The 18975-nt window shown below is 43.4% G+C and overlaps 1 protein-coding gene across 2 annotated transcripts; it reads left to right on the top strand.

The window, feature by feature from the left end:
• The first annotated feature begins 5 nt into the window (after window positions 1–5).
• Window positions 6–17246, top strand: LOC110982341 (uncharacterized). Of its 2 annotated transcripts, none has more exons than XM_022240671.2 (7): window positions 6–213; window positions 2673–2743; window positions 3844–3932; window positions 4445–4554; window positions 5687–5802; window positions 6345–7070; window positions 16821–17246. In XM_022240671.2, exons 1-7 carry the CDS (start codon window positions 163–165, stop codon window positions 16906–16908), a joined length of 1251 nt encoding a protein of 416 aa, XP_022096363.2. In that variant the 5' UTR covers window positions 6–162; the 3' UTR covers window positions 16909–17246. The 2 variants fall into 2 exon arrangements, with proteins under 2 accessions (XP_022096363.2, XP_022096364.2); XM_022240672.2 differs by having other exon boundaries at window positions 7–213; window positions 2623–2743.
• Window positions 17247–18975: the final 1729 nt, after the last annotated feature.

Below are 18975 nucleotides of genomic sequence, written 5' to 3'. Positions count from 1 at the left end.
CATTGTGGGTAAACATGGCCGCGCCCTGAGCGACAAACGATGTCTTAGAATTCGTGTTTATGTCTCAAAAAAGGAGAAGGATTTTGCGGAAATTCGGGAAGAAATAACCAATTTGCGTGTAGCAAAGAGTGTTTTGACGAACATTAAACCCTCTCCCTCAAGATGTCATTTAAAAGGGACGGAGATGATCAAAGTCAGCTAAATTTGCTTAAGGTAGGCAGCGACCTACATCATACATCATATTAGTTATTACTACTGATGTAGGCTAAGCAAAACAAGTTGACTTGTATGTAACAATGTATATGACGACCAGAGCATGCATCTGGCATGTCTAGCGCCAAACTAGCCCCACACATAGGGCTGTAGTGGCTGTCTTTTACAATCTGTCTTTCATCTGTAGCCACCACAAAAGAGAGCCACTACAACCCTACGTGTGGAGCTACATGTAGTGCCAGACCAGGCTAATGACTTATCGCCAGTAAACCTTTTCGATGTTTGCACTGCATTGTGGGTCATGTGGGTGTGGATGACAAACATGCAATGCATTTTATGCACAACTCTAAGGGAGAAATGTACCAGAAAACGTTAAATCTGTTTCCAATTCAAGCCACCCCTTCTGACAAAGTGTTGCATTATTGATTTGGGATGAAGATATTCACAAACTTCAAAGTTTAAAGCTTGGCAGAGAAGGAAAATGTGGAGAATCCCTTCCAACAACACCACTTTTTGTCACGGACTGTGCTTTGACTACTTTGTGGATATTAATGTTCTAGTGTTCAATCAAAATTATGAATTGTAGCTCATTCATCCCGCTTTGACCAGTCACGTTCATTTTCAGCCTGTAGCATGACTGGTGCCCGTAAAAAAGGCAATTAAGCTTGATTTATTCGTACAAACATTTGGAATCGTATTTGAAAATGTTTCTTATATAATCTGATATTACACATGCATGCATCTGTGAGTTGATGAGCAAATGCATAAAAAATATTTAGCAGAAAACTAACTTGATTTTTGACTGGTTCACTTCCCCCGTAGGGTCGTGCATAAAATGTATCACTTGTTTGTCATCCAAACCCATTATGCATTGCGAACGTCGAAAAGGTTTATTGTCACGGTCGGAGGTTGTTCCATTTTATTGCACTCACATTTGGGCAAAGGGGCAACTCTTCATTCATTTTGTACAGGGATTGGCATGTTTTCCTCCTTTTTTGCTGCAACATGATGAAAATAACTGAAATCTTTTTAGTCATGTTGGTCAGCCGGTATGTGTGGGAGATAAGCATGATAGGCTTTAGTGCATAACAATAAAATTTCAGGCATAGGCCTATTTGATGTAAAAGTTAAGAAATTAGTCAGTAATTCAGGTTTTCCCTGTAGACCGCAACACTTTTTTTGCCCCTTTGAGTTTTGAGTGGATTGACCAATCAGAGAGAGGAATTAAGACTCAGTGACGACATCTTGACCGTGGGATTACGTGGGATTATGGGAAAAAGGGCCAATGCCTTGCTACATGCTGTGAAAAATCAGCCACGGAGTAGGCCTATCATGCCTATAAGGCTTATTTCGGACATCACGTTGGCCTGCAAGTCATACATGTAGTCCTAAGGCTCGTCAACTACATAATGTGTCATGCGTTTCAAGCGCAAACTTGGCCTCCACACGCAGGCCTTCTTGCACGCGCAAAGTTTAACTTTTTCGAGGTCTGATGGTCGAGGAAAAATAGCTAGGGGCCCAAGTCCCCAGACATGCCTGAAATACTGGACTGCACATGTTCACTTGCCATGCTGCAAAAAATGCAAACACAAATCAGTGGTTCACGGTCAAATATCCACTGCCGTTACAGTATCAATTTCTTATATGAAATCTCCAACTTTATTTCCCCAGTTCAAAACAACCTTCTGCAGCCGCTAATTGGCAGAAAAGGGCAGGCCTAGGCCTACTGGCTTATTGTTTAGGCCAAATCATGCAATAAGACATGTATGCCTACATGTAAGAGCAATAGATCAGGTGCAGATCAAGTGATCAAGCAAATATCTGCTTGATTGATCGATAACAGCCAACAATTTCACATCTACATTTAAGGCTGAATCTGCATGTGTACCATCCATGCAACCTGTTTGGCTGTCCTGTGCAGATGAGAAACCTCGGACCTGTTAAATGCGGTTGTGCTACCGGTATTTAGCATCAACAAGCATCCACAGAGACACGTACAAAGTAGCATCAGCAAAGCATCAACAACTTGAAAATACCAGCAGACTATTTAAAAGCGGTTCTGTCGTATGTTAGAGACTCTAACATCTGCCACTGTGTAATAGAAACAGCAAATTTGCTTCCAGATTCTTGAAGAAAAGCAAAAATTTTTTGCTATGTATCAGGGCCGCCATCTTTCTTTTCTCTGTCGTCCACACAAAAAGACAATGGCAGTCAGTCGGGCAGTATGAGCAGGCTCGACTCTGTTGCTCAATTTCATGCTCAAAATATCATTTTAGATAAATATGATACATTGAATATGATATGTTGGCGCCTAGTTTATATTGTAAATATACAATTTTTGCATAGATAGGCTTTAATAAATTGTTGACCCTTTGTTGACGCTCATTGTCGCTTGTTGACGCCAAATAGCGTGACCCATTGAATGTGGTGCCTTACAGCGAAGGATTTTTGTTCTTCAGAAACGCCGTGTATCTGACCTGCTGGCCGACGACATACCCGAGGATGAAGCATTGCTGATGAGTAATGGAAGGTAAAGCAGTGTGTGGTGTGGGTTCATAGAGCCAAAGATGATCGTGTTAGTCTTTTAGGTCTCTCTTAGTTTGAAGAAGCTCAAACATTTGAAAGAGAAAGCTGCCGAAAGAAGGTGAAATCACATCCAGTCCAGGGGCCAATTTCCTAGAGCTGCTTAAGCACACAATTTGCTTAAGCATGAAAAATCCTTCCTCGATAAATAAGCTTACCAGCCAAAATTCCATGTGATGTATATTGTTGTGGCATGGTATTCACCTGTCTTTCGGTTAGCATGACAGTCACATAGATTTTGAGCTGGTAACTTTTGTTTTTTAAGCAAGTTTTATTTGCGCTTAAGCAAATTTTGTGCTTAAGCAGCTCTATGAAATTGGCCCCAGGCCTGCCAACCTAGTCGTACTCCTTCCTGAGGTCAGGCATTACCACACAATAGATTAACATTTTAAATGAAGTGAAGGCTCATCTAAGAGCTTTTAATCTATTGTGTGGTAATGCCTGACCTCAGGAAGGAGTACGGCTAGGTTGGCAGGCCTGGGAGTCACAGCTAGACATTGAGGACTACCTCGGTGAATGGTAACAGCTATCAAAGAGACTCCCGTACAGTGTATGTTGTTCAAAACAGAGGGCGATACCAGGCATGCCAGGCAAGGTCATCTTACATCTTAGTGGCTCAAGGGCAGGTTCTGGGGAGGGGGCAAAGAGGTCCCCCAATTGGACCCCCCACCAAAAAAAATGACAGGCGAATTGGTTTTCCTCTATTTCAGTTCGCTTCCTCGCCAAATTGTAGCATCAGCCCATCCAATTTGGGGGAAAGAGTTCCATATACGGACATCACTTGATACTCCTTTTTAGGACATGTCACGACTTTCCGATGACTGTTGTAACATTTTAAGGGAAACTTAGTGTTGTCTGTACATGTATATATGGATCTCTTCCCAATTTCTGCCCTCCCCTCCAAAAGAGCCTACGATCCCCTGCCCCCCGCCCCAAAAATTTGATTCTGGAGCAACCCTTGTAGTGGCAAAACTGACCAGAACGCTCATGTTGAAAACGAATGGCTTTAATAACTTGCTAACGTTGGAAACGCATTTGTTACGACAGGTATGCCTGCACCGTATGTAGCCACCGGCCCGTGTTGGACACCATAGCCATGTTGTTGGTCCACCGACAAGGCAAGAAGCATCAGAGCTGTAAGTCCCAAACTGCTTTTAATTTTGACCGATTGCCAATTATGATGTACCGCCAAGTCCTCGCTGCAAAATGAGGCCACAGTTCAGTTTCATTCTCGACATTCTTTCGGACTTTCCTCAGGATGTCATTAAGACAGACCTTACGCGGAAACTGTAAAAATGAAGTAAAACTGTCAGCATATCTCGACAAAAAAAAAATCGGGAAAAAAATTAAGTATCCATTGAAAGCAGCGTACATGTATGCCCCTGTCCACCGTCAGTTTCAATGTACATTACTCTTCACCATATGTTCCAGCAGCGACATGCTTCCAGCACGGTCCTTGTGATTTGAAGACTTGTTCCACCCTGCATTTGGCAGTGCTAAGCAAGAGTTCTTCCTTTAATTCTAGGGTCGTGGGTTTACAGGTTTTTTTGGAACCGGGTACCCAATATGAAACCTGGCTTTGATATCAACGGGCGGGTACTCGGGCGCACAGCAAAGGCCTAGTTTATTCTGTCTTTTTCTTGCGTAGATGTGAGGGGCTACTATGCCAAGAAACAGGACTTGATGAAAGAAGTCGAGAAAAGGAAACAACAGCTCTACCTGAAACAGCAAGAGCAGAGGGGATCATCACAGGAAGAGGTGAGAAACGGCACCTAGCAGACAACACAAAAACAAGCAAACCGGAGTAAAGAAACTTGACAACAAATAGAAATTGACTATTGACTGGAGGAGCCATTGGTGATAGCATACTCGTGCTGTTCTCAGGCTTGAGGGAAATCTGCATTTTTGTCAGTCGCAACGTGTCGTTAGTCGTAGAGCATTTAACGTGTTTGTTTATAACTTGCACGTGACAGGAATGGCTTCTACCTACCATGGGTGTTGTGACAGGGGCCTCTCAGGAAAAAAAAATTCAAAAATAAAAAGTAAAAAAAAAAAAAGCAAAAGAAACCAAAACTACAAACGATGAAAGAGGATGAAAACACTTATTAGCTTTTAAAAAAACCTCTCAAGACCAACCCCTTCCCACTGTTAATTGTTTATCAGTTTATGGCTGATGATTACTCCAACCCCTCCCCCCCCCAAAAAAAAATTCCGGTGGCACCCAAGGCTTGTAAGTCTGGTTGGCGGATTGTAAGAAATTGTCAGATGATTTTCAGCGCGTACGTGAACTGATTAATCAACAGGGTTCCCGCGGCCTGGAACAGTCATGGAAATTTGTTTTTCTTTTTCAGGCCTGGAAAATTTATGGAATTTTGTAAAACGTAACTAAAGCCATGGAAAAGTAATGGAACTTTTCAAACACTGTGCGTGTTTTCCTTTATCAGAAATATGTGCATAAAAAAATTTAAAAGTCTGAATATGCCAAGAAATTGCATTACTGGGTCATGGATTTTCATAATTTGGTCATGGAATTTAATGGTTCTTCAGGTGTAGGAACCCTGATCAAACGGAGGCTGTCTGCATATTAACCAGAATAAAGCCTGTCGTACCTTTCAAAATCCAGGACTAGGTTTGGATGGGATTTAAGGCAGGTGATCGTCATGGGCTTGATGTCCCTTGGGGCTCGGATCCTCAAAGCCTGTTCCACATGGTAGCTGCATAGTGGTGGATTTTATGGGATTCGGGGATGTTCCTCCTAAAATCGCTCTAGGATTGATGGTTCTGTCAATGAAAAAACGATGGAAGTAATTCCAATTGCTTCATCTATGCACCCCGTGAATAGTCGTTTAATACCGAACCACATCTATCAGTGTGACTTTATACCTTTCAGATTAAAGATGTTGCACCACTGTTAACAAAGACCAGGAAAGCCACCCATCACGCCTTGCTAAAAACAGCTCCTTACAAAGGGTGTAGTGGATTAAGCAGAAAGCAAGACGGTTGCAGGTAAATGATAAGACAGGTTGGTGCACTCGAGGGCAATTCAAGGACTTTCAAGGTCCAGAAATCCCATTTTCAAGGACCAAGATCCAACCAACATTAATGGTTAAATGGTTAATGGGAGACTTGTAAAATCAGTTGGTATTGGATCACTTGGTCTGCTCCAATTAAAAGTAAGTAAGACGGTTGGCTTATTGCAAGACATGGGCCCTTACTGGGGGTGACTTTTTTCCCCACACCCACCCAAGTAACCAGTGAAAGTAGCCCGTCAATCGCCCTGGTTGACTTACAACTTAAACCTCTGTCGTCATATTACTCTGTATGAATTAATGCTTTTTATCATAAAAGTGTGAATTTTCAAGCTCTTTCAAGGACCTATGATAAATTCCAGGACTATCAAGGACGGTACAAACCCTTTAAGAAAACAAATTGGAGTTCGCTTCACATGTAGTTTTGCAGGTTTATCTTCCACTAGAGCACACCACATAGACGGTACTTGACTCACAGCCAAAGCTTTGAAATGTTTTCTCTCTCATGTCCGTTTTCAGTGTTCGTAGGGAGACGCCAGACAAAACAGCGGGGTCCTTTTTTCAGAGAGTGTCACAAACGTCTCGGCAGCACGATTCAACGTGCTCAGGACTGAAACTCACATCTGCGACCTGCTCCGACGACCTACCTGGGAATCGGGGTCCGCCCTCTGGTAATCAATCAGAAACAGCGGCAGATTCCCCCTCCGTCCACATTACAAAAGGTCAGAGTGACAGCACCATCTCCATTGGACACAGGAATGATGCAGCATCATACCCAGCATTGGAGGGAAGCACAGAAAGCATGTTACACAGTCAAAACGCAGCCGGCGTGGAAGAGCCACTGACAGTCACTGAGAAGAGACACCCGGCATCATTTCAGCTGAAGCCATACGTACCGAAACATCAGAGGCACAAGGCACTCCCAGTACCTCAGCCAATCACTGGATCGGCCAACAAGAGTGGCTGCGAGATAAGGCCGTCATTGACCACCAAGCTGGGTAACACCTCTACAAGAGAACCACTACAGTTTAAATCTTCCGTGGCTGGAAGCTTAATGGTATTAAGGGACTCGGGTAGTTTGACATGTGATGTGGGTACAAAGCGAAGGGATCCCATTCCCAGGAGAGACTTATCAAAGCGTGCCGAGAGGAAAGTCTCCAAACCAACAGGCGAGTCGATGAAATGCCGCAACCCTAGGGATGACACCAGAAGAGCGGACAGGGAGAAATACCTGAAGCTGACAAGGTAAGACGAGAAACATGTCTCCCCAGATCACCAGCAAATTTCCCTGATGCAGACCGACTAAGGAATCTAGCCGACAGAGGGTGGAATTGTCAGACACTTTTTTCTCTGGTTCTAGGGATGCAAGGCCATTTATTCTTGCTTGAGCTTGTCACCAATGTTACTGCATTCTTACAAACCTCCAAACCTTACTGCAATCAGCACCCTCCAGCAACGAGTCTCCCTCGCGGACCAGAGGGGGCCCCAGCGATATGGCTCCACCCTGGATCCGTGCTGGCACCCTCTGCTGGCCAACCGGCACCAGTGCCATGCTAGCAAGAATTTGGGCTCAAGGCTGAAAACAATGGGCCCTGCAAAATCCACCGGTTTGGCGTTCGCTTGTGGCTCAACGTAATGCCTCAGAATGAGTCAAGAGTTAATAGGGTCACTTTTGAGTAAGAGAAGACTCCCGTGCAAGAAAAATAGGAACCCTAAACATTTCTACCCGCATTAAAGGCACCATGAAAAAAAAATTTACTCCGCCAGCCGCGGCGCACCCCAAGGCGCGCTCGGGCTGGCCGACCCTCAGAGCCACTGACCTACATTTACTTACGGAACCGGCATAACAAAGGGTATAGATTTGCATCATGCTTTCAAGGATGACTGCATTCAGGGTACTTGTTGGTAACTGTGGTGCGCCCACAGTATCACAGACACTCATCCGATGCCAGCGGTTTTCACTATTAGACTTTCATTTCTGTTGAAAATAAAAACCACTTTTGAATTTTGTCCAACAGGTTAAACAAAATCATGGAGTTGTCGCGATAGTCCACTTACAAGAAGGCATTTTTGGCTCATTTTTCTGTTACTGTGTATTATTTCTGTATTCATATTGGAGGCCTGCCGCCTGGCGTCTGGGCACACTTATAACTTCCCTCCCAGCTTGTCGAGCAACGGTCATCTACCCCCCCCTCCTCCATACTCAACTGTCAACATACCAATCACCGACACCGACCGACATCCATGTGCTCCATTTAACCCAAATATGCCAAATGTGCGTTTGGAAAGGGTCGACAGATTTCATGCCTTGTGATTGGCCAACGCATTGCATACTCTTGGTGGCGCACTATTGTGAATCGCCAAGCATTCCCCAACCCTAAATAAATCTACGTATGAACTCTGCTGTCCTTTTTACCTGTAATTCCACTGCCACTCGTATATTCCATCCAAGTCATCCATGTGCTCCTTAATCCCCCAACGTCAATCTGGATTGCTCCGTATAACTCTTAATTCCAAGCACATACCAGCTACTTTTCCAATAGTAGTCTCCATTCCCATGTACAATGCCTCTATTGTTCGTAATTTTACAGTTCTTATCTCCAATACACACATGAGTTTTTCCACCCAAAAGGTCTCCCATACGTCTAGCCTTGTTAATCTTAGTTCACTGCAGTACATTGATCCTAGCCATTGAGACCCTGGACCATAAGTACATCCACTTCCTCCCATTCTTCTGGGTAATGCACCCTCAGCAACTAACCAATCGTTATACGCTGTACCCACAGAGATCCACTTCCACGAATGTGCCAGTCGTTCCCCTTTCTTGTACACGCAAATACAACCTCAGTAATTACTCCACTGGTGTGCCCACGGAATGCCACCTCCACTTTGTCTTCACCAGTTCATCCTGAGAATTCCACTTCCACTGGGCGAATCCACCTGCGCTGCAGCGCGCTGGCATATCCACAGAGTTCCACTCCCACTGTATACAGCACCTTGTCACATAATCTATAAAAAAGAAATTCCTATCATTCTGTACACATTTAAGGCTGTCACCTAGATTAATTTGTATACCCTTATGCTTAACGTTTAATTGCAGTTTTGGTTCGTCCCTTGTAAAACCACAACATGTCTTCCCATGAACCTACGACATTTCTGACTTAATATTGTTGTCCTAATTGATTGCAGTTTTGCTTTGTCCCTAAACCCACCGGCTCCATCCCCGCTTTTTGTGTTGTTCAAGCGGGCTCACTATGACTCCTTGCCCAACAAGTCCTTACTATTTCTCTTGCCGAGATGGACACAGTCTGAATGGTATTACCCATCATACAGTCGCCTTTCTCATCTTGGCATACTATTATGGATAGTTTAAATCTTCGCCATTCAGCGATGATAACTTACAAAGTCTGGCATATCGCGAGATATGTCTTCGGCCGAGTAGGACCTCATGTCCACTCTGAAATATATCTGCAGCTACGCCAACGGGCATGGAACAAACGGCATGCAATCCCCTCAAGTCTCAGCTTCCCTGATTCCCAAATGACTGGTTCCTCCGGTTCCTCAATTAATATTAATGATTATGTTATATTAATATAGTCCAGTTCTTTTTAGATAATCCGGACTGTCCTTTGACAATCCTCCCCAAATCTCAAATGAGCTCTTAATAATCGGCAGGTCCAAATAACAGAGACTACACAAGAACTACACTAACCCACCGCACTGGTATGCTGTTCTATTCAGGCCATATTACGCTAATTCGCAAGAATTACTGGCGCCCGTATCTGGGATTCTTCCCCCGATTGCTACATCCTTTAAGTTGTACTACACCAAATATGTGCCCATAGAAAACAGTGCAAAATCGAACCGAAATAGCGCCGCCTGTAGACTCTCGTGAAGAGGTTGGCCTCCGATTTTTACTGGAAATTCAAGATTATGGCCAAAAGATCACTTTTCGTTTAAATTTCAGGGGGGTTAGCCACGAAAATCATTTTCTATTTGCCTTTCAAGGAATCACAAAATATTAATGATCTCACGCGCAGAAATACAACCATTGGTGGAATGCACCCTTTAGCTTGTAAGCCGCCCCGAGCTGAAGTGCACCCCCAATCGGCGAAAGAAAGACGTGGTTACAAGCGGGTTCTTGCACGCGTTCTGCGTGTACGCGAAGACCATCCGGTTCGTAAGTGTGACGTCACTTCAGTTTAAACCACGACAACTGCACGTGCACTGCACATAGAGTTACATGCATTGATGGCCGTTTACATAGAACCACGGAACCGGAAGTTAACGCGCAACTTCAGCGATCGTCCAATGGAAGCCTGCAAATCGTGGCGCGTCCGCCTTTCTGACGAAGTCACTTACGAACCGGTAATTACTTACGCGTACTCAGCGTGCTCCACGTTAAACGCGCATATACTTGCGCGCCTCGTGGCGATAGGTGATTTTCCGCGTTTTTCCATGAAAAACCATACCCAGGTCTTGTGTAGTTGGTTTCGGACAGACCTGTCCCCAAATTTAGACTTCGTCTGTTCCTTGCTCTACAATATATTTAAAAAAAAAAGTTCCAGCAATCCATCGTCTTCAGAAGCAAGCTAGCTGAGGATCTTGGAGAGTATTGGGGGGGGGGGGGGGAACAGGTGGACTGTCCCGCCGATCGCACGAAATTTGCACGTATCAGTAATTCCATTGCAGACTGTGTGTGTTCCTGACGTTTCACCAAGTGGTGCACCCCTGGGAATGGTGCACGGTCACTAACCAGACTCCTACTCAAACTCTTTTATTTTTCCAGTTGGGTTTCTCTTAAGATCCAGAGGCCAATTTCATAACGCTGCTTAAGCAAAAATTTGTTAAGCGTGCAAAATACCTTGCTTGACAAATCAGGTTGCTAGCCAAAACTTTTCGAGATGTATATTGTTTTAGAATGGTTTTTACCTGGTTTTGGTTAGCATGACAGTCACATAGAGTTCGAGCTGGTAACCTTTGTTTATTAAGCAAGGTTCTTTCCATGCTGAAGCAACTTCTGTGCTTAAGCAGCTCTATGAAATTTGCCCCTGGCAGGCCCCTTTTCTTTATAAAGGCGATGAACTGTTCTCGCACGTGCAACTTTACACTCCTTTTCCTTGTATGAAAATTGCATTTTATATCCGTGTTTGGGTACAAGTATTGAAAAGTGCACTTTTTCCAGCGTTTGAAATTGTCCGTGCTTTAATGGACAACTGAGGGTTCCGTTTCTACGGTGATGTCAGTCAGGGAAGAAACTGTTTAGTTTACAGGGTTTTTTTTCTTCGAAACATTCTGAGACAGGATTGTTCATACATATACATGTAGTCCATTGCCATGCCCTTATACGCAACAATGAATCCCAAAAGAAACGGACATTTAGGCCAGAAAAGAATTTTTGAAAATTCCACCTTTTTGTGCACACACCAGTACAACATCCTGACAGATTTCTTCAAGGGATGACTTCACTGTTTTGGATCAAAATGATGGAAGTGCTCATGAGCATAAACTCGAAAAGCTAAAAAGCACCAGCTAACATTTACCTTTGACACACTTACACACAAACTTGATTTGTATTCTTTGATATGGGCACACAGGTGCACGTTACAAGAAAAAGCACTGCCCACAATCCTGTCTCAGCTTTGGACTAAAAATCTGTCACATGATTTTTGGCACATACATTTGGTGCCTCATTTTGACCTTGAAAGAACCCTTTAATCGAAGCAAAATATGTTCCAGGCCATGTGACTGTACTTGTTTTGGGGCCCGTACATTTCAATGTAATCCAGTCCCCTAATCCAATTTCATGTTTACAGCATGTACATGTAGTTTTTCTGCTAATACCTTTCAATGTCAGTTTACACCTAAACATTCAGATCCTGTGATACATTGTGTGGGTGTGACATTTCAGAGCTTTAAGTTAAAACTTGTTTAAAAAGAGAATCATACACCATATGTATTTTCAGCATTGGCAAGCTCTTGAAAAAATATACGCTGTACCCACAGAGATCCACTTCCACGAATGTGCCAGTTGTTCCCCTTTCTTGTACACGCAAATACAACCTCTGTAATTACTCCACTGATGTAACCACGGAATACCACCTCCACTTTGTCTTCACCAGTTCATCCTGAGAATTCCACTTCCACTGGGCGAATCCACCTGCGCTGCAGCGCGCTGGCATATCCACAGAGTTCCACTCCCACTGTATACAGCACCTTGTCACATAATCTATAAAAAAGAAATTCCTTCTCATTCTGTACACATTTAAGGCTGTCACCTAGATTAATTTGTAAACCCTTATGCTTAACGTTTAATTGCAGTTTTGGTTCGTCCCTTGTAAAACCACGACATGTCTTCCCATGAACCTACTCGACACAACATTTCTGACTTAATTTTGTTGTCCTAATTGATTGCAGTTTTGCTTCGTCCCTAAACCCATCGGCTCCATCCCCGCTGCATGTGTTGTTCAAGCGGGCTCACTATGACTCCTTGCCCAGCAAGTCCTTACTATTTTTCTTGCCGAGATGGACACAGTCTAAATGGTATTACCTATCATACAGTCGCCCTTCTCATTTTGGCATACTATTATGGATAGTTTAAATCTTCGCCATTCAGCGATGATAACTTACAACGTCTGGCATATCGCGAGATATGTCTTCGGCCGAGTAGAACCTCATGTCCACTCTGAAATATATCTGCAGCTACGCCAACGGGCATGGAACAAACGGCATGCAATCCCCTCAAGTCTCAGCTTCCCTGATTCCCAAATGACTGGTTCCTCCGGTTCCTCAATTAATATTAATGATTATGTTATATTAATATAGTCCAGTTCTTTTTAGATAATCCGGACTGTCCTTTGACAATCCTCCCCAAATCTCAAATGAGCTCTTAATAATCGGCAGGTCCAAATAACAGAGACTACACAAGAACTACACTAACCCACCGCACTGAATGCTGTTCTATTCAGGCCATATTACGCTAATTCGCAAGAATTACTGGCGCCCGTATCTGGGATTCTTCCCCCGATTGCTACATCCTTTAAGTTGTACTACACCAAATATGTGCCCATAGAAAACAGTGCAAAATCGAACCGAAATAGCGCCGCCTGTAGACTCTCGTGAAGAGGTTGGCCTCCGATTTTTACTGGAAATTCAAGATTATGGCCAAAAGATCACTTTTCGTTTAAATTTCAGGGGGGTTAGCCACGAAAATCATTTTCTATTTGCCTTTCAAGGAAGATATCCCCCATCAGTAAAACTAAGCGCTCATTTCTGAATGTAGCCGCCCGCTTCTATCCAAAATAAGTCCGCATTTTGGGGCTTTTTGTGAAAGAAATACCCCGAACTGGAAATTATCAGTCCCAAATTCGGGATTTATAGAAATATTTCTAGCATGTCTTATTGTAAAAACGCCGTGGAATCACAAAATATTAATGAGCTCACGCGCAGAAATACAACCATTGGTGGAATGCACCCTTTAGCCTGTAAGCCGCCCCGAGCTGAAGTGCACCCCCAATCGGCGAAAGAAAGACGTGGTTACAAGCGGGTTCTTGCACGCGTTCTGCGTGTACGCAAAGACCATCCGGTTCGTAAGTGTGACGTCACTTCAGTTTAAACCACGACAACTGCACGTGCACTGCACATAGAGTTACATGCATTGATGGCCGTTTACATAGAACCACGGAACCGGAAGTTAACGCGCAACTTCAGCGATCGTCCAATGGAAGCCTGCAAATCGTGGCGCGTCCGCCTTTCTGACGAAGTCACTTACGAACCGGTAATTAGTTACGCGTAATCAGCGTGCTCCACGTCAAACGCGCATATACTTGCGCGCCTCGTGGCGCGCCTGTGCAGCGAGTACCAATAAAACAACCCCACTTTTGTTCCGCTCCTAGCGGATAGGTGATTTTCCGCGTTTTGCCATGAAAACCTTACCCAGGTCTTGTGTAGTTGGTTTCGGACAGACCTGTCCCCAAAACTTAGACTTCGTCTGTTCCTTGCTCTACAATATATTTAAAAAAAAGTTCCAGCAATCCATCGTCTTCAGAAGCAAGCTAGCTGAGGATCTTGGAGAGTATCGGAGGGGGGGGGGGGACAGGTGAACTGCCCCGCCGATCGCACGAAATTTGCACGTATCAGTAGTTCCATTGCAGACTGTGTTTGTTCCTGACGTTTCACCAGGCGGTGCACCCCTGGGAATGGTGCACGGTCACTAACCAGACTCCTACTCAAACTCTTTTATTTTTCCAGTTGGGTTTCTCTTAAGATCCAAAACTTCTTGGGATGTGTATTGTTTTGGGGTGATTTTTACCTGGTTTTGGTTAGCATGACAGTCACATAGAGTTCGAGCTGGTAACCTTTGTATATTGAGCAAGGTTCTTTCCATGCTGAAGCAACTTCTGTGCTTAAGCAGCTCTATGAAATTTGCCCCTGGCAGGCCCCTTTTCTTTATAAAGGCGATGAACTGTTCTCGCACGTGCAATTTTACACTCCTTTTCCTTGTATGAAAATTGCATTTTATATCCGTGTTTGGGTACAAGTATTGAAAAGTGCACTTTTTCCAGCGTTTGAAATTGTCCGTGCTTTAATGGACAACTGAGGGTTCCGTTTCTGTGATGTCAGTCAGGGAAGAAACTGTTTAGTTTACAGGGTTTTTTTTTCGAAACATTCTGAGACAGGATTGTTCATACATTTACATGTAGTCCATTGCCATGCCCTTATACGCAACAATCAATCCCAAAAGAAACGGACATTTAGGCCAGAAAAGAATTTTGAAAATTCCACCTTTTGTGCACACACCAGTGCAACATTGTGACAGATTTCTTCAAGGGATGACTTCACTGTTTTGGATCAAAACGATGGAAGTGCTCATGAGCATAAACTCGAAAAGCTATAAAGCACCAGGTAACATTTACCTTTAACACACTTATACAAAAATTTGATTTGTATTCTTTGATATGGGAACACAGGTGCACGTTACAAGAAAAAGCACTGCCCGCAATCCTGTCTCAGCTTTGGACTAAAAATCAGTCACATGATTTTTGGCAAATACATTTGGTGCCTCATTTCGACCTTGAAAGAACCCTTTAATCGAAGCAAAATATGTTCCAGGCCATGTGACTGTACTTGTTTTGGGGCCGGTACATTTCAATGAAATCCAGTCCCCTAATCCAATTTCATCTTTACAGCATGTGCATGTAGTTTTCTGCTAATACATTTCAATGTGACTTTAATGACTTCATATAGAGTCAACAACCAGGGGTGCATACAGCAGGGGAAAGGTTTCACAGTTTTTTTTTTTTTTTGGGGGGGGGGGTTTGCATGAGGGGCATTGAGAGTATTTGGTACTGTTGTTGAATCCAGTAAATCCTCGTGTTTTATCCTGAACCGAATTCGCAAAATAAGATCACAACAGGGTGAATGCTTTTCAGGAGAGCCTGCAACATTTAGACATCAGCCGCTTAAAAGAAATGGCAATGGATAGGGGAGGTTAATCCCCCCCTTCTGCGCCTGACAATCTGCTATTCTGTAGGTTTGATACAATGTACGTACAGTTATGCTCAAAACTGTAGGAGAATAACATACTTTCCTAAATTCTTCTTTTGCAAAAGCTGTTATGTTCTTACTTTCACTATATCTTTTGTCTATTTGATGCAATACACAAACCCGCACGTGTTGTCTAAATTTCACTTTCATACTAACAGATAAGGCCCAGGTTTCTCTTTTGCTCCTGGTCAAAATTATTCATGCCACAGGTTTACATAGTCCATTGTCTTTTCATAATAGTCAAATAGCGTAGCCTTCGTTCTTGATGACCGCCTCTAGACGGTCCCTATAACTGTGTGTCTCCTGTATGTGGGATACTGGCCCACTCTTCCTTGGCGAGAGCCTCCCGCTGGGTCAGGTTGGATGGTCTCCTGGCTATACCCAGCAAGAAATGAGACCGAGGGGTACCCGCCCCCCAACATGTCCAATCCCTATACACATTCCAGACTATTGTTACTTAACACATCCCCCAAGATGTCTGAAAGGAATTCCCCAGATTCCTGCGAGACAATGACCAACACAAAGCAGGGGGGGGTTCTCTCCGTCTCATACCTTGCTGCTTATGCTCCTGGCCATCACCCCGGTCTTCGGCTCCCTCCACAGATTCTCTATTGGATTTAGGTCAGGACCTTGACTTGGCCATTCCATACATGCACACCGCTGTCCTTGGACCACTGCTTTACTACCTTGATGGTGTGCTTTGGGCCACTGTCATGGTGGTACGTCCAATAAGGTCCAAGATGGAGTTTCTCAGCAGACGCTTCCCCATTGTCATCTAGGATCTTAATGTAGTCCTCCTTTTTCATGATGCCCTGTATGTCAATGAGGTTCCCAGTGCCACTAGCAGAGAAGCAACCCCATCATATGCAGCAAGGTATGAGACGGAGATAAACCCCCCCCTGCTTTGTGTTAGTCATTGTCTCGCAGGAATCTGGGGAATTCCTTTCAGACATCTTGGGGGGGGGGGATATGTTAAGTAACAATAGTCTGGAATGTGTATAGGGATGGGACATGTTGGGCAGGGGTACCCCTCGGTCTCATTTCTTGCTGGGTATAAACCCCATAACGTTATGTTTGCCGCCACCATACTTGATGGTGGTGGCAACCACATAATAGTAACATGAATAAGTTTGACCAGGAGTAAAAAAGAAACCCGAGTCGTATCTGTTAATAAGCAAGTGAAGTTCAGCCAACACACATGGGGGTTTGTGTATTTTAACAAATAGACAAAAGATATACTTGAAGTATCAACAATAGCTTTTACAAATGAAGAATTTGGAAAAGTATGTTATTTTCCAAAGGGCACGAATAATTTTGAACACAACTGTATGCCCATTAGAGACAATGAGACTGTGCATATGACCACCACACCATCCTTGCCTTTAGCACAGCAACCAGACTTCAGTTTGTATTTGTTAACAGCGGCAGTTTTCCTGTCTTTATTTGCAGTTCTGGTTGGAAGACTGACTGGAGGGGAGGCTGGGTACAAGACCAAGATGTGGAATTTGATTCAGACGAAGAAGTAACCGCACAGTAGTGTCGTCAGTTTCTTCAATTATTTAACCTTAAAACTGACTCATCAGTCTATCAGACTTTAACAAGAAATATTGAAACTTGAGCGCGAGGTGTTATGTTTCAGGGGAAATATTCAAAGACTTGAAGGTCTTCACTTTTTTGTACCAATTTGATTGTTTTTTTATTATTGTTATTCGAGACACACACACACACACATATATATTTGGGGGGGAGATTTGAGCCTTACTTTGGTGTATGTGTATCTTATTCCAACTGTTGTAAAATAAAATATTGTTCAGATTTTTAAGCCAAATAAACTAATTGGCTTGAAAAGGTGGCTCACCCTTGTGTGTCCAAGCACTCCTGATTTATATACAAAGTGTGGACATTCCTTTGTTCTCCTGTGATTAAGGAAACTCGAGAAAATGCTCCCTTTTCTCCAACTTGGATAACTCCTGCGAGCTGCATTTTTGATGATGATTTCCTGGACTGTGCCTCTTCATTTTGCCACAGATAACCTTGACCGCAAAATACCTCAGAAACTTTTTTTAGAGAGGGGAAAACATTGTGTGGACGTGTGCAAGTCCACACAACGCCAGCACACCCTACATTGTGTGGACTTCTTTGTGCAGAGGTCCACACTGTATGTAGGCCACGCCTGCACATACCCACAACCATTCACCCGTTGATTAGAGTCCCCAACTGACGACTTTAACTTCGTTCGGTCAATCGGTCAGCAGTTAGTTATTCATCAGTCAGCCAGTCTGTCCGACCGTCTATTTATCTGATCTTCGTTATTTGACATGGAATTCACTGGAATTGATTTCAAACTAATACTATTTGTTTGGCAGGTAATTTGCATAAATTCATCACTCATGGAAATTAGAGAAGGTGTTCTGAACATACAAAATCGTAGTCAGATATGACAGGGACACGGTAAATCGACACCTAATTTCTGGAATTACCCATGAACATTAGTATTGTTTGTTCCCTTGTGCCCGCTCACAGAAGTGGTTATGTTCCAATCACCCCCCCCCCCCTGCCTGCCACTATTCAGTCTACTTGACCTTGCCAGTGTAATTTAAAATAATAAATTCATGTAGGCCTATATAAAAGAAAAAACTAGACGGCAAAACCGACAGGTGAATGTTGAGGGAGAGCAATATATCGTGCGATGCTTTTAATTCACCCTCCATGGAAAACCCTGTGAGAAGATGCATGTTACTGTGTTATAAACAGGGCTGTAATTTAATGCAACTCTGTGGCTTAAAACGATTTTCGATATACATGGCTTCAACTAGGCGTAAACAAATCGTTTTTCGTCATGCAGCACGACTTTGTTCGCTCCAAGTGTCAAAAGTCCAACAGGATGAAAGTCGCCTCATCAAAATAATGACAAGTCTGTGCACTGCATTTTAACCAGAACCTAATAAAAATGTCCCTTTGGTTTCTTTTCATCCGCTTTTCATTTTCTGCTTTCCTAAGTCAAAAGGCATTTTGGTGCCCCTTTCGGTGATATGATAATGCAAATATGACGATGATTTGTGACGCAAACTGTGATGTCGCTCTTATTGGGAAAACCTCAATATTTCATGGCCGGACTATCTCTTCCCCGGTGATCCATTGTGTAAAGTTATTGCATTATCCAGTGAGCAACCCTTTTCGGAAAGTTTTCAATGAGTAGAATATTTTATACAGAAAAATCTGTACACTTAACATGGGTGCGGATCAGGGGGTGAGGATGGAACCCCCGCTCTGAGACAAATAATAATAAGGGGCGAATAACTTTTTAAAATAAAAAAAGTACAGGGGTGAGAATTGTCAGGATTTTCCTGATTTTAGGATTTTTCAAACGAGCTATTTCAAAATCTAGAAATCCTAAGTTTACCTTCACGGTGTACACTTTTTGGAAGCATTTTAAAATGTCCATACTTTTGGGACAACGGAGGGGTGAATATGTCATGCAAAGATGACACTGTTCCAGGGGCGGATCCAGGAATTTTTTCCGGAGGAGGGATCACGCCGGAGATTTTTTCATATCTCATTTTTGCGGACAAGCGCAAACGATGGTAAAACAGTATACATATAA

The sequence above is a fragment of the Acanthaster planci genome, linkage group LG21, assembly GCF_054643075.1.
Source record: "Acanthaster planci isolate LZ-2023a linkage group LG21, COTS_SCS, whole genome shotgun sequence".
Classification (NCBI taxonomy): Eukaryota; Metazoa; Echinodermata; class Asteroidea; order Valvatida; family Acanthasteridae; genus Acanthaster; species Acanthaster planci.
The sequence above is the reverse complement of the archived record's forward strand: the minus strand, read 5'-3'. Positions and strand labels throughout refer to the sequence as shown.

Excerpts from the sequence above, each read along its gene's own strand:
- LOC110982341 (XM_022240671.2), top strand. The coding sequence starts at position 163 with ATGTCATTTAAAAGGGACGGAGATGATCAAAGTCAGCTAAATTTGCTT. Across the intron at positions 2,744-3,843 it reads TTGCTGATGAGTAATGGAAG|GTATGCCTGCACCGTATGTA; the intron begins GTAAAGCAGTGT and ends TTGTTACGACAG. Across the intron at positions 3,933-4,444 it reads AGGCAAGAAGCATCAGAGCT|ATGTGAGGGGCTACTATGCC; the intron begins GTAAGTCCCAAA and ends TTTCTTGCGTAG.